Source organism: Prosopis cineraria, unplaced genomic scaffold (genome assembly GCF_029017545.1).
Source record: "Prosopis cineraria cultivar Desert tree isolate PC_DT_omini unplaced genomic scaffold, ASM2901754v1 PC389, whole genome shotgun sequence".
NCBI lineage: Eukaryota > Viridiplantae > Streptophyta > Magnoliopsida > Fabales > Fabaceae > Prosopis > Prosopis cineraria.
This window is the reverse complement of record NW_026555716.1, coordinates 1,425-16,645: the sequence shown is the minus strand read 5'-3', so window position 1 is coordinate 16,645 and position 15,221 is coordinate 1,425. Positions and strand designations below refer to the sequence as shown.

At 32.2% G+C, this 15,221-nt stretch overlaps 2 protein-coding genes across 3 annotated transcripts; both read left to right on the top strand.

Annotated features, from left to right (window-relative positions):
- The first annotated feature begins 6,396 nt into the window (after positions 1 to 6,396).
- Positions 6,397 to 11,332, top strand: LOC129296698 (uncharacterized). 2 transcript variants are annotated; one of them, XM_054935280.1, is made up of 7 exons: positions 6,397 to 6,620; positions 6,730 to 6,914; positions 7,281 to 7,354; positions 8,754 to 8,903; positions 9,199 to 9,484; positions 10,210 to 10,443; positions 10,608 to 11,332. In XM_054935280.1, exons 2-7 carry the CDS (start codon positions 6,759 to 6,761, stop codon positions 10,971 to 10,973), a joined length of 1,266 nt encoding a protein of 421 aa, XP_054791255.1. In that variant the 5' UTR covers positions 6,397 to 6,620; positions 6,730 to 6,758; the 3' UTR covers positions 10,974 to 11,332. The 2 variants fall into 2 exon arrangements, with proteins under 2 accessions (XP_054791255.1, XP_054791254.1); XM_054935279.1 differs by having other exon boundaries at positions 6,398 to 6,570.
- A 2,837-nt stretch (positions 11,333 to 14,169) lies between these two features.
- Positions 14,170 to 14,861, top strand: LOC129296699 (uncharacterized). The gene has a single exon (XM_054935281.1). The coding sequence runs from the start codon at positions 14,318 to 14,320 to the stop codon at positions 14,657 to 14,659; it is 342 nt and encodes a 113-aa protein (XP_054791256.1). The 5' UTR covers positions 14,170 to 14,317; the 3' UTR covers positions 14,660 to 14,861.
- Positions 14,862 to 15,221: the final 360 nt, after the last annotated feature.

Below are 15,221 nucleotides of genomic sequence, written 5' to 3'. Positions count from 1 at the left end.
GAAGTATTTTTTTACTTCTTTGACCCTTACATTGTTAGTTTTAAATGATTATTTTTTATGTCTATTACTGTTATTTTGAAAAAATTAAATTTAATATGTCAATATTTAATAATATTTTTTTAATATTTCAAAATTTAATGTAAAAATTTTTAGAATAAAATTAATATTATTAGGATTCAAGGATTAAAAAGATATTTTATAAAGTTAAGAGACCAAAATGAAACATTATGTAAAGTTAAGTGATTAAATGTAGAATTTAACTTATATATATATATATATTTTTTTTTTTGCCAGAGTAAATTGTACTTTATTTACTCTTGGGATTTTTTTAAATTTTCTATTATTTTTTTGCCACGGTCAGGAAAGAGGAGATATTTTTTCATATTTTGTCAAGAGTACAATAAAATATGCACAAATGGTTGAATAATTCAAAAAAGAGTTTTAAAATTATCCTGAATTTAACATATTAAAATTAAAATTTGATAGCTTGAGATTAGAAATGATGAGTTCATGTGTTGGTTAACAGGTATAATAACAACAAATTAAGGGATCAAGCCCAAGGAGCTAACTCATGTTAAATTGTCAATTTACTATCATTGACTTTGAGTCAAATGTAGATTTTTTTTGGAAAAAAGATGAGATTTATGTAATGTGAAAAATATAATGCAATAGAAGCCAAAATATAATTTTAGTTCTTTAATTTTAATTAAAATTTTTATTTAATTCTTTAATTTTATAAAGTATCTTTTAATCCTAACATCATTAGTTTCATATGATTATTTTTTGTATCCATCATTATTATTTTAAAATATTAAACTTAATATGTTAACATTTGAGAATTTTTTGTTTGATTTAAAAATTTGTTGAGATAAAACTAATAATATTGGAGTTAAATGTTTGAAAGTTTAATTTAAAAATTTGTTGGGATAAAACTAATACTATTAGGGTTAACGAATTAAAAAGATACTTTATAAAATTAAAAGATTAAAATAAAATATTGTATAAAGTTAAAGATTAAGTGTATATTTTAACTACAACAAAAAACAGGAGATATTTTTTATTTTGTATTATTTTTCCGCAAAGGTTAGAAGACAGGAGATATTTTTTCACCATTTGTTAAGTGTATAATAAAATATGTATAAATGGTTAAATAATTCAAAAAAGAGTTTTAAAATTATCCTAAACTTAACATGTTAAAATTGAAATTCGACAGCATGAGATTAAAAATGATTGAGTTCATGTGCTGGTTAACCAGCTTTATAATGACAAATCAAAGGATCAAGCCTCAAGGAGTTAACTCATGTTAAATTGTCAATTTATGACCATTGACTCAGAGTCAATTGTAGATTTTTTTTCTGTGAAAGGATGAAATTTATTCAATGTGAAGAAAATAATATGATAAAGGTCAAAGTATAATTTTAGTCATTTAACTTTACATAAGATTTTAATTTGACAATTTAATTTTGTAAAATATATTTTAATTCTTCAGTCTTAACATAATTAATTTCAAATGATTATCTTTTGTATTAATCATTATTTTTTTAAAAAATTAAGGGAAAATCATTCTAAAGTTCCATGGAAGTATTCAAAATATGCTGAAATCCCATGAATTCATCAAATAACTTTCAGATCCCCAAGGACCTAAGGGTGAATAAGTCTGAAAATAAAATTATTGATTTGTCCTCTACTATTAAAAAGAAAATTTTACTTGAACGCATGTCTCACAAAACCCATGATCAACGATACTGAAGATTGATGCATATCCATAATTGTTGATCAGGGTGAGGTAATTTTCACTTCCCTATATCTATGATTATCGCCCTTGTCTTCATCTAAGTGAGGTGGGAGTGTTCATCTGCGACTGTAGTATTTCATAGATAGAAAATAAAACAACGATTGTTGAGCGAGTGAACGATTTCATATGCGTTAATGATTTCAATATTGTTTGAGAATAGGATAATACTTTCTGGGTATACCTACGATCATTTGATTTACATAGCTAATGGGTATGGATTTATCTGATGCAACATTGATACATTGAAAAATATCTTATACGAATAACTCTACATGTTATTAATAGTGTATTATTGTGTTGTCAATATGCTATGGATGGTTGTCGATACACTGTACTGTGCATGATGACTTATAAGAATGCTTATACTACTGTAAAACATGTATTATGCTATTTTTTTTTTCATATAGAGGACATTTTATATATTATTCTCAAGCATTTGTTACAAGTTGGTTTTGTTGAAAAATCTCTATTATGAAACAATACTGCATTTTATCAATAATGGATGAATGTGTTGTCATTATGTTATGTGTAGTTGTCAATACACTATGTGTGGTGTAAGTTGACTTGTAAGATGGTAAGTTCTTCTGAAAAACATATATTATATTTTTTCATATAGGGAACATTTTCAAAATTATGACCAAGAAAGTATGCAATATGTTGGGGAGAATGTTAGAACAAGAACAGTAAAGGAACGAACAATGTATGAAGAACTGACAAGAATGATATCGTTAAATGAGTAGCACAAACATGCTCTTGTTTGGCATGGCAAATGAGTAAAATACTTTGTGCACATGCATGTGCAGCAGTCAGGCTAGTTTATAGCAATGTGTATAATTTTATGGATGAATGTTACAAGTTTATAGCTCAACAAAAGGTATATGCCAGTAACATGAGGCCGGTGGCCACACATGACTGTCCATGTCTATAAGCATTGAAGGTGACAAATTTATTAACCCAAACCTGCTTGAAGCTGCCAATGACTATAAGGCTTTTGGGTAGGCCAAAGCATAAAAGAAGGGAATCTCAAATAAAAAACAAAAGGGTTTATCATTGTGCAAGATGCTATGAGACCGGTCATACCTCCAAGACTTGCAAAAATCTTAATCCATGTTAGAAAATATCAGAGACAAGTGTACTTTTTTGTTTATATATTTGGAATTTTATTTTTTTATTTATTGCACCTAATATATCAACACTTGTCACTGAAGAATGCATAGCTTGTCAATGAAATGATAACCTGTAGTCAATCGGTTCTCGTAACTGGTCAATTTTTAAAGGAAATTATTGCACCTAATGTATAGTACTTATCAATGAAAAATGCATAGCTTGTCAATATAATGATAACTTGTAGTCAATGACCAACGTTAAGTAGTCAACAGGTTCTTGTAACTGTTTGGTTTTTAAAGGAAATAATAGCACATAATGTATTAACACTTGTCAATGGCAAATGCATAGCTTATCAATATAGTGATAACTTGTAGTTAATGGCCAATGGCAAGTGGTCAACAGGTTTTTATAACTAGTTAATTTTTAAAAGGAATAACAGTACTTAATGTATCAGCACTTATCAATGGTGGATGCATAACTTGTCAATATAGTGATAATCACTTCTCAATTACCAACAGCAAATAATCAATATGTTCTTGTAACTTATTGATTTTTAAAAGGAGTAATAGTACCTAATGTATCAGCACTTGTCAGTGATGAATGTATAACTTATTAATATAGTGAGAGCCACTTGTTAATTGCCAACGGCAAGTAATCAACAAGTGCTTGTAGTTTGTTGATTTTCAAAGGGAATAACAACACCTAATGTATTAGCACTAGTCAATAGCAAATGTATAGCTTATCAATAAAGTGAAAACCACTTGTCAATCACAGTTGGCCACTTATCAACATTTAATTAATAAAACAAACTATTTGCCATATTTACAAACTTGAAATCACCATTCATAATAACATTGTCTAAATTGACTACATGAAATGGGCCAACTATATAAAATGACATGATTATTAATAAAGTTATATCCTAAAGTTCTATAAATAATATTCTATTTTATCTTCTTCCTTTATTGGAATCTTTCTAATAAGAGCATAGCTTCGTGTTCCTTCACATTGTTATAATGACTCAATAGCCACCACAAGAATTGTATCTTCTTTCTATAGAGGTCATTCTACACACAAGTCAGTCTCATAAGGTATAACAGAGATTTTTCAACAAAATAAACTTGTATTAAATGTTTGAGAATAATATATAAAATGTCCCACGTATAAAAAAAACATAACATAATACATGTTTTTCAGTAGTATAAGCATTCTTATAAGTTATCTTGCACAATACAGTGTATCAACAACTATCTATAGCATACTGACAACACAAGAATGCATTATTGGCATCGTGTAGAGTTATTCATATCAGATAGTTTTTAACATATCAATATTGTACCAGATAAATTAATATTCATTAGCTATGCAAATCAAATGATCACAGGTATACCTATAAAGCATTATCCCACTTTTAAACAATAATAAAATCATTAACGCATCGAAATCGTTTACTCACTCAACAGTTATTGTATTATTTTCTGTCGATGAAATACTGCAGTCGTGAATGAACACTCCTACCTCGCTTAGATGAAGACAAGGGCAATAATCATAGATATGAGGAAGTGAAAATTACCTTACTGTGATCAACAATCATGAATATGTATAATCTTCAGTATCGTTGATCATGAGTTTCATGAAATATGCGTTCAAGTAAAATTTCTTTTTTAATGGTAGAGAACAACTTAGTAATTTTATTTTTAGACTCATTCACTCTTAAGTCCCTAGGGATCTGGCACCTATTTGATGAATTCATGGGGCTTCAGCGTATTTTGAATACTTCCATGGGACCTAAGAATGATTTTTTCAAAAAATAAATTTAATATGTCAACATTTAAGACTATTCTATTAATATTTAAAAGGATTAAAAAATATTTTATAAAACTAAGGGACTAAAATAAAATGTTATATGAAATTAAAAAAAGTGTATATTTTAGCTTGCAACAAAAATACAAACAGCTTGCAAGGTAAGAAACAGTGGGAAAATACAAAGAGATGGAAAGCTACATTACACTGGGGGCTAGATTTCTAAAGTAATTTTTGGCTAGGAAAGTATGGTTAAGGGCATATCTGGATACACAAATAGAATTATTTTGGATCCAAAATCATGATTTTAAAAAAATTTTATTCAAACATCTCCAATTTTTTAAAACTTGATTTGCCTTCAAAAGTTCTATTTGGTATAAGTTATCTTTTTCTCAACTTTTGTATCAATTATCAGCATTTAAGTATTTTTTTTCATTTGATAATTTATAGTTGATTTTTAAAAATTGTCCTGATACCTTTATGCTATGCTTGGCTCACAGGAGAAAATAAAAATGAGAGAAAATTAGAGGAGAGAAAATGAAAAGAGGAAAAAAATAGAGGGATGTCATTTTCTTTTATTGTGTCTGGTTGAGCAAAAGAAAACAAGGACAATAAAAAAATCATTACTTTTATATAGACAATAATAACCTTTTTATTTATAAAAATATTTATATATAATAAGATTTAATATTTTAACATATTATATACTTAATAATTTCTATTGAATAAAAATATAATTACAAATCATTTTATTCACTATAGAAAAAATTATTTTATCTAATTTATAATTTTATTTATTAAATTATTAAACATATAATAACATTAAAATTTTCAAACTACAATCAAATACAAAAAACTTAACAAAAAAATTAGAATTAATATTTGTTTAATTAATCTAAAAATTAAATATATGACTTATTTAACAAAAATCTACGATCAAAACATAACTATAATAAAAATATCAAATGTTAATTCAGTTATCAATAAATTTTATAATAATTAAATTTTTATTAAGATTTAAATATAATTCTCCCAATTTAAAAATGGATGAGTAAATTTAAAAATGATTTTTTTTTCAAAATTTCTCTATTATTGAAGAGAAAAATTGACATAAAAATATATGAGTCCTACGTTCTTTTTTGTTTTTTCACTTTTTCCCTCCCACTCAATCTTCTTTTCATTCAAGCATAACATTAATTATTAAAATTTATTTCAAAAAATATTATTTAAATATCACCACATCACATTTTATTGATCAATTTTTTGTAATTGAAATTCAAACACACTTTAAGTATAAACTCAGATGCAGATTTGATTAGCAGAATCTGCTGTTTACCCGGCAAATAGAATTGTACTTTGTGCTGGTGTTTTGGCTCTAATAGCCTTATTTTGTCCCGCGAGAAAATTTAGGCATGCTAATCTTCCAATTGAGAACTTGAAAATTCTTTTAGCCAAAAACGAAATCGACGGTTAAACAGATAAAAACCAAGATAAATCTGTCCTTATTTTTATGTAAGCGTTTATTTTATTTTATTTTCTTTGATTTTTAATGCAGTTTTATTTACTGTTGATCGCATAACATGATACATTTTTAAATTTTTTTGGTATAAAAAGAAACTCATCCCAAAAATAAAAAAATCTGGGGGTTTTATTATTTTATCATCATTCTCATTTAATACAATTTGTTCTGGCGGTTTTCCAGCTGTTTTCCCATTTCTTTCGCAGGAAAGCAACAGCCGCCATTATTGGTGACAGTGGTGCATTCTTCCTCTCCTTTCTGGAGCGATACACTTTGTTTCCATCGAATGTTTACAGACGCTCTGCAGATTTGATCCATATTCTCTTTCTCGGCACTGAGACTTTGGGTAATTAATCATTCCTTTTGTCTTGGGCTAGGGTTTGCATTTTTGCTGAGGTGTGCAATTTCGTTTTGGGTACTAATTCGTCTGCGTGCGAACTGCGAGTGCATAAAATACATTGTTAGCGACTAATTGTTGTTCATCATGCTGTTGAATTGTTGGCAGGGAAGTTTTGGTGGAATAGTTTGTCCAGAATGGGGGAACTGGTTCCAATTTACTTCAGTGTTGTCGCTTTCTTGTGCACAAGTGGAGCTATTGCTTTGGCTGCTCTGCACATATTCAGGCACCTCTTGAATTACACTGAGCCTACTTATCAGCGGTTTATTGTTCGTATTATCTTTATGGTCCCGGTGAGCGATTCTACGATGTTGTCTTCCTTTCTCTGCTTTTTGATCGTGGGCGTGATTAGCATTTAAAATTCATATTACGCGAGAAAAACCGTTTGCTGTTGTTATTAGTTCATTGCATAACTCTAGGTTTAATCCCTGTTTATCTTATTTGAAGAATAAATGGTTTTCACGGTTACTGGTTTATCATCTTTGGGATTGCATCTATGGTACATGAAATGTGCGGTGCTTGATTTTTTTTTTTTTAAAAAAACTTATATGTCTTATGATAAGCTTTCAGAGTTGAGGGATATATAAAGAGGGCGTTGTTTGTCTAAATGGAAACTGGGGTTCCTATCTAATCTGTGCAAGTTTTATTTTGTTTGACAGGTCTATGCATTGATGTCTTTCTTGTCACTCGTTCTACCTGAGAGTTCAATCTATTTTAATTCCATTCGTGAAGTGTAAGTTCATCTCAGTTTCTGTATATGTGTCGGTCACTGAATTATCCATTCTGTATTTTAATTCCATGTGTAGGCTATTTTGGTTTTTACTATACTGAATCATCTCTCGAGCACACAGCATGGCATTTTTTATGTTTCTTTTGGTAAGCTGGTACGGCCAAACAGTGCGTTTCTTAGAAAAGCATTTCATCCGTCATGTATGTGACAAAGGGGTTGAAAGTGAGCACCATGGAATGGAAAACTGGACCGGACCGGCTGGGTTGACTTGTGAATTGGCCTCTCCACTGGTCCGGGTTTCTAGTTAACCCAATTTGGCAGTGACCCGGCTTATCCTAGCTGACCCAGGGTCAACTCAGGGTAATCGGGTAACCTGACGGGTTGTTGGGTTGACTGGTCACCTTTTTTTTTTTAAGGGTAGAACCCCCAAAAAAATAAAAAAAAACTTTTTTAACTTAAAAAACCTTTTTTGGGGTTTTTATTTTTTTTAACTTAGCTCTAAAAATTTAAAAAAAAAAACTAAAAAAGGATTTAGAAAATGAATTTAGTCTTCGAGTCTTGGCATTTGAAAAACAAAGGCTTCTCTAAGTCCTGAATCTCTAGTGGATGAAACTATGGATGCTTCATCAATTCTCGAGAGAGATTATGAAGGTTTAAGTCTACTATCGAGTGTCTAATACAAGTATATAACATTAAAGCTCCATCAAATTTTTTTACACATTCATTAGTATTAATTCTTGTTTGTTGTAGGTAATGAATATAGGAATGTTCCAAAGCTCTCATCTTTGCCTAATGATATTGCTAATGGTTCTAGTTTTTGTTATTCAACTCCTAATGTCTCAATGCCAAGAGATTTGAATGAAGTTAATGGTGATTTTGGTATTGGTAATTATTAGTTTTAGAATTTTTGATGATTGAAGGATTGTAATTGCAAGGATGAATATTTAAAATGTTGTATTTTATTATTTTTAGAGTTTTGGGTGGTTGTATTTCTATAATTATTGTTTGTATCTTGTATTGGAAATTAATCTTGGATTTAGTTGAATGTTTTCATGATTACTGTCTTTTTATTTAAATTATATTATTTTAATCATGACCAGTTTATCTTTTGGGTTGACCCCCGGTTCAACTCCGGTTGAATTACTAAGCGGTGACCCATTGGCTTGATCGGTCCGGTTTTCGGTACCTTGGTGAGCACTGTTGCTGAGCAATGCTCACGAATACAGTCACAAGAGTGGGATGGCACTTCATTTTCTTCCAACTCCTTTGTCTCTAGTTTTAGTTCATTCTATGAGTATTTACTTCTCCCTCATGGGCAGCTTGTTTTGAGAGTTGATTTTTGGGAATTACAGTCGTTAACTAGGATGCTTATTTATTAATTTTTTATTTGCTACTGTTTCAGGTATGAAGCTTGGGTCATTTATAATTTCTTTTCGTTGTGTCTAGCATGGGTTGGTGGTCCTGGAGCAGTGGTTGTAAGTTTGAGTGGCCGGGTTCTGAAGCCATCGTGGTATCTGATGACTTGCTGCTTTCCACCTATTCCGCTGGATGGGTGGGTTACTTTAAACATGATGCATATCTTTGGATTTAAATCTTTTATTCTTGAAATAGTTGTGATTTTATTTTCTCAAAACTGCGCCCTTAAACTTTTCTTGGAGATTTTGAAGTACCTAACATCTTGATATTTGAAAGCGGTTTGCAAGATGAAAATTTTACTGTAGAGTTTTGAAAAATGTGAACCTGGACATTCCATATAAGCAAGGAATTTTTGAATTGTGACCCACTTGTATCATGGCATGATCATATCCTAGTTGTTGACATCTCTTATTTTTGGAACTTTGCTGCAGGCGTTTTATACGGAAATGCAAGCAAGGTTGCCTGCAGTTTGTGATCTTGAAGCCCATTTTAGTTGTTGTCACACTTGTGCTTTATGCAAAGGGGAAATATAGAGACGGAAATTTTAGTCCAATGCAATCGTACTTATATCTCACAATCACATATACAATCTCATACACGATGGCTCTGTATGCTCTTGCATTGTTTTATGTGGCATGCAAGGATCTTCTTCAGCCATTCAATCCAGTCCCGAAGTTTATCATTATAAAATCTGTTGTATTCCTGACTTATTGGCAGGTGAGTAAAATAACCCTTGGGAAGAAGGATGACTTGTTTGATCTTGAGATTGTTATTATTTGTTTGTTTGGAGTATGAATTGCTGAACCTGCCCCCTCCAGGGGGAAAAAAGAAAAGGAGAGAAACATAGATAGAAAATTAATGTCTTTGCAGCTGTATTCTGGGATTTAATAATTCTTCAAGAAGAGACACTGGATATAGTCTGCAATCGCATTTCTTGTTTCTGATTGTAAGAATTGAGGAAGCAGAGGCGCTGTATAATTTATTTATTAATATACGTTCCAAAAGTTGAGTTTGCTGTCTGGGCGAGCATAAAACTTAAAACGTATGTTTCCTTGTGAAAGTTATCTATAGTCATACTTGTCTGTCATACATCTAGATTTAAATTTGTCATATCTTCTGCATGTGTCTTTCTTTCAGGTCTGTTGTTTTTTCTAATTTTAGTCAATAGTCAAGATTCATGCACTAATTTACAATTCACAGCATCGTGTTTGTTTCCTATGATGCCTAGAATGAATGTTATTTCTATGTTTAGACCATTCAATTTGATGTGAACTGGTGTTTATTCTCTATTTATCCGATAGGTTTGAACCAGGGTGATGTTGCCTTGTCCGCTCCACATTTTAGTGTGTTAATTTTTCATTTCTGCCAAATTGAGATTTGTCTATTTTGCTTGATACTTATTTCTCTATAACCACGGTGATTTTGTCTCGTTCACATTTTAGGGTGTTTTAGTTTTCCTTGCTGCGAAGTTGAGATTTATTCAGGATGCGGAAGAAGCTGCTCTACTTCAAAATTTTATCATTTGTGTTGAGATGCTTGTCGCTGCTGTGGGTCACTTTTATGCGTTTCCATACAAAGAGTATGCTGGTGCTAACATAGGTGTAACCCGTGGTTTCACAGCTAGCCTGGGGCATGCCTTAAAGTTGAATGATTTTTACCATGACACAGTCCACCAGGTGAGTCTTCTGTTTTATATATCTTGTGTATGGTTTTTTGCACTGGTAGTACGTGGCTGGCCATGCATCAGGGTTATTGCCTGGTTTAGCTACCACTAAGCTGCAATTCTCCCGTTTGGATCTTGTTGGGAAGAATGTGCTGATTCGACTAAAACTTCTGGCAGTTTGCACCAACATATCATGAATATGTTCTCTATAGTAACAGTGAAGGCGAGGAGGGAGCAAGGAAGTATAGGTCGCGGACTTTTGTTCCAACGGGCCCAGAGATGGATAGTGCTAGAAGAAATAAACCGATATCTGGGAGTAAGTTAGATGACATACAACTCTCTTGTGTCCCTCCATTTAGTCCTAGCACTCCCATGAACTCTGGCTCTGCATCTGATGCCCCTCATTCTACTGAAACGGGATCTTCCTTGCTTGTGGATATATCAAATTCTGTGCCTCTGCCATACTATATCGCCCTTGTTGAGCTGGATCCATCTAGTTACCCGGAAAAAGTTCCTGCAGCTGATAAAGATAGTAATAGGTGATTTTGACAGGCCCTTTGGATATGTTGTTGCCTGAGACAGAAGAATTTGCAGGGTGGGAGTTGAACATTTCCGTTGTGGTGGAAGATAGCTAACTGTTCTTTGCGTATTCTTGTGAAGAATGGGTGCTGTGCTCCCTGCGTCAACTGGGTCGATGTGACTTCGCAGCCCTCAATCTGCCACAGCCCCTAGCGGAAGTGCAAAGCGGTCCTCAACTCAGATTGTGATTGTCTCCAGTGAGTGCATCTTTTGTGCATGTTGTAGATAGAAAACTAGTGTCACGATTCAAAGGTAACACATACTCAGCGCGCTGGAATCAACATCAATTTATTGATTTATTTATTCTTTGCACATTCAAATTATCCTTGTTGGGTTGCCACTGCCGCCTTTTACGCTCTCTGCATATCGTTGGTTTTTTTTTTTTATAGAAAAAATTAATCTTTTAATTCTTTAACTTTTAGTTCACTTGTAACTCAGTCTCTCAACTATGACTCGATCCTTCAACTATGACTCGCTTATGACTCGGTTCCTCAATTATGACTCGCTTATGACTCAATTTCTCAATTTTTAAATCATTTATAAATTAATCCTTAAACTTTTGTTAATTTTTTTTATGCTAGCTTATATCTCACATCAACGAGTGAGGGAAGGATATTTTAAAATAATATATAAGCATTTTTTATTCCTCTTATTTAATAAGAAATTTTTTTAAAAAAAATTAAAAAATAAGGATTGAATTATAAGTAAATTAAAAGTTGAGGGATTGAATCGCAGCAAATCATAATTGAAGGATTGAGTTATAAGTGAGTTAAAAGTTAAAAGATTAAAAATTAATTTTTTTTTAATGACATGCATATCGTTGTTTTGATTGTATTAATTTAAATAATTTTTTATGCTTTACAAAAACAGGAGGGGAAGAGATAAAATTATATTAAGAAAGAAAGTGTATAAAAGAGGCGCACTTTGCTCTGGTTATTTTATTCCTTATATAGTTTCAAGCAAACCCTAAGGCAGAATATAAAGCCACGTATTCATTACAATAAAGAGTAATGAAGCCCATTCTAATGTTTTGCTTATCGGGCTTTCATATTATTGGGCTTCACTGAAGCCAGAACTTTAACAGAAAGAAAACAAAAACTCATTTTGTATCTCATTATTTAAAAACTTTATTTGCATGATCGATAATAATTACATTTAAATTCAAACTTATTATTTTTTTCATAGAAGAGGGGCAAAGCTTGAAATCATGGCAAATAAACTCCGCCAGAGTTGTTAAGTGAAGGCTTGTCAGAGAAGTCCGCTTTAGGATATGGAATAATTTCTAGAAGAATAAAAAAAAAGGAATAAAATTGTTATGAATTAAGGCCATGTTTGCTTATTCAAATAGAATGGAATGTAATAGATTAAAAAAATAAAAATAAAAATAAGATGATCCAAGAGGATAGATGGGCATATTCATAAGAAGAATAGTAATTTAGTTTATGGAGTTGAGAATTATAATTCATGAGATTGTTGGATGGCGTAATAATTCTCACATTTGTAATATATATTAATAAGTTTTATCATATTTATTATAGAGAAAAAAGTAATTTAATTTATTTTTGTTTTAATTTTTTTAATTCATTCTATTCTATTTTATTCTTGTAAACAAACGTGACTTACAAGTCTCGTTTATTTTATGTTTGGTAGGTGATAAAAAGCTAATATGTTATCTTCATCTACAGGCAGTTCTATCCTCCATTTTTGTTATGAATTATGATCAATCCCCTTGAAGGCAGAAGATACATGCCCCACTCTTGTTTTTTTTTTTTTTTTGGTAAGAGAAGATGCTAAAGCCCAAAGAAGCTTGCCCAGTTTAGTTGTAAAGTCTGGCGATAAAAAAAAAAAATAGTTAAGAAGGGAACAGGAAGTCGTTTGGTTCCAAAAAAAAATAAAGAATATAGAAAAAGAAAAAACGTATAAAGGGAAACACAAAAGGCGGGTGATCTTTTTTCTTTTTCGACCGTAAAAGGGTCTTCAACAACTTATCTGACCGCCCACGCGTTAAAGTGCTCGTAATAATTTAAAAAGACGGCTAAAATGGACAAGAGAAGAAGGGTGGGTGGCTGGTCAGAAAAGAAACGACGTTGCGTTTGGCTTCTGCGGCGTCGCACCGGTCAGCTAGCTATGTAGTGTAGACAACGTAAGCAGAACATTAGGTACATGGAACTTCAACGCCTATATGAGTCTTCACAAATCCTAATCACATCTTCTCCACTTCCTTTCCTTTCCCATGTGCGCGTATTTATTTTTTTTGCTTCATTTAGAAACTGTTGAGCGGACGGCTAGCATGGGCTTCATTGACTCCGAAGGATGGCTTCAAAATCAACTTCTCTGATTCAATTTTACTTATATGCGAATATCGTCTGATCTCTGAGCACCCTGTTGTGTACCCATGTTTTTTTTTTTAAAAAAAAATTGATTTTGAAGCCATTTTCCAAGTCAGTGAAACCAGGTGGAAAAAATAAAAAGTAAAAGAAATTGAGCGAACAGGAAGTGATTCTTGAAGACATGAATAATGCCCAAAGAGGAGTGATCAAGTTCGGGTGACGAATCTCTCCATTTTTTTCCTTTCATTTTTTTTTTTTTTTTTTCATTTCAATCATTTATTAATTTTATATTTTAAGACATTTAGTTAATAAAATAATATGGATAATTGAGAAGAAAAAAGTGAAGGAAAACGAAAAAAAAAAAATGAAAAGACGCTTGATCCAACCAAGTTTAGGAAGAGAGAGAGAGAAAAGAGACGAAAAGTCACTAGAAATGATTCAATTTTCTTTTTGATAAAAAGAAAGAGACAATTTTGAAAGTAAAAGATGCCTTACAATTTTTTTTTTTAATCCACGTTGGAGGCAATTTTATTCCGGTTCTAGCTACTATCGGATATTAAACGTGCTTTTATTGTCAAAATACCTATGAATACAGCATGGTTTTACCTGAAGTATATATATATATATATATATATACAGAGAGAAAATTCTAATAAGTGCAAATTATATATATATACACACACACACACATAATTATGTGAATGTGATAGGGTTAACTTAAATAAATAGAGTAAAGAAAGTAAATAGATTTAAAAATTTAGATGATAAATAAAAAATCGGAAGTCAAATTTTAATCATGTTAGTGACCATTTTCTCCATCCTCTTGGCTTCCAGATGTACGTATTTATGTTGTCTCTGTTTGGAGACACTTCTGCTTCTTCTCGTTCACTTTAAGAAGGACCGAAGCGATTTGTTTCGTCACCAGTCATCAGGCACCGCGCAGGTTCTCCCAGTCTCTGAGGTGGCACGGTGACCGCCATGATCAAGTACGGTGAGAGTCAAGTGATGACGGTGAACCCAATATTCCGAAGCGAATCTCTTGGGTACTGCTTGCCGGAGCAGAGCTACTCCATGATGGAGAAGAGGCAGCTATTCCTCAGAAGCTATCAGTTCTGTCGAAAGAAGAGCGTTGCAGAGAGAATCAAAGGGTCATTGGCGCGTGCGAAGAAAGCTGTGTGGCTGTGCTGGCTACGATCCGCTCTGGGGCTGAGGAAGTTACTGTTTTCCAGGTTCAAATGCGGCTTCCATTACCGTCGCCGGAGGTTCTTCCGCCTCTTCAACGTCTATCCCTGCCGCAGAAGCGACTCTTGCTTTTTCTAGACCAGTCCTTTTCATCTTGTCTTCTTAGGTTTAATTTGATTCTTCATACAGCTGCTTTCTCATGATTCTTCGTTTGTTCATGTCTTCTCTCTCCCGTGGTTACCAGAAGAAATTGAATCAATTCAGAATTTTGAGTCTTGCGGCCCTATGGTTATGGGGAAATTTCTTTTCTTTTTCTGTTTCTGAATTGCCAGTTGTTTAGATGAACGTGGTTTAGGAAGCTCAATCCATGGCTCAAAGAGCAGAGGGAAAATCTTTCCTCCTTCCCGGACACAGTCATTTAATTAACCACTAATTTTGTAGAGACGATAACAAAAACAAGTTTAATGCTCTGAAAACTGTCAAAATTTGGATATTAGATCTAATGAACATTTTTCCCCCTTTCCCAGCAACAAATATCAACTAAGTAAAGATCCCAAAATAATCTGAAACGAATATATAGGACGAAGCTCCCTGGCATTGGTAAGATTTTGCTCCGGCGAGCCCACCGGATTAGGGATTTGGATTCACCTTCATGGATCCTAATCGCATTATTATGAAATATGAGTATTTTATCTGTAAC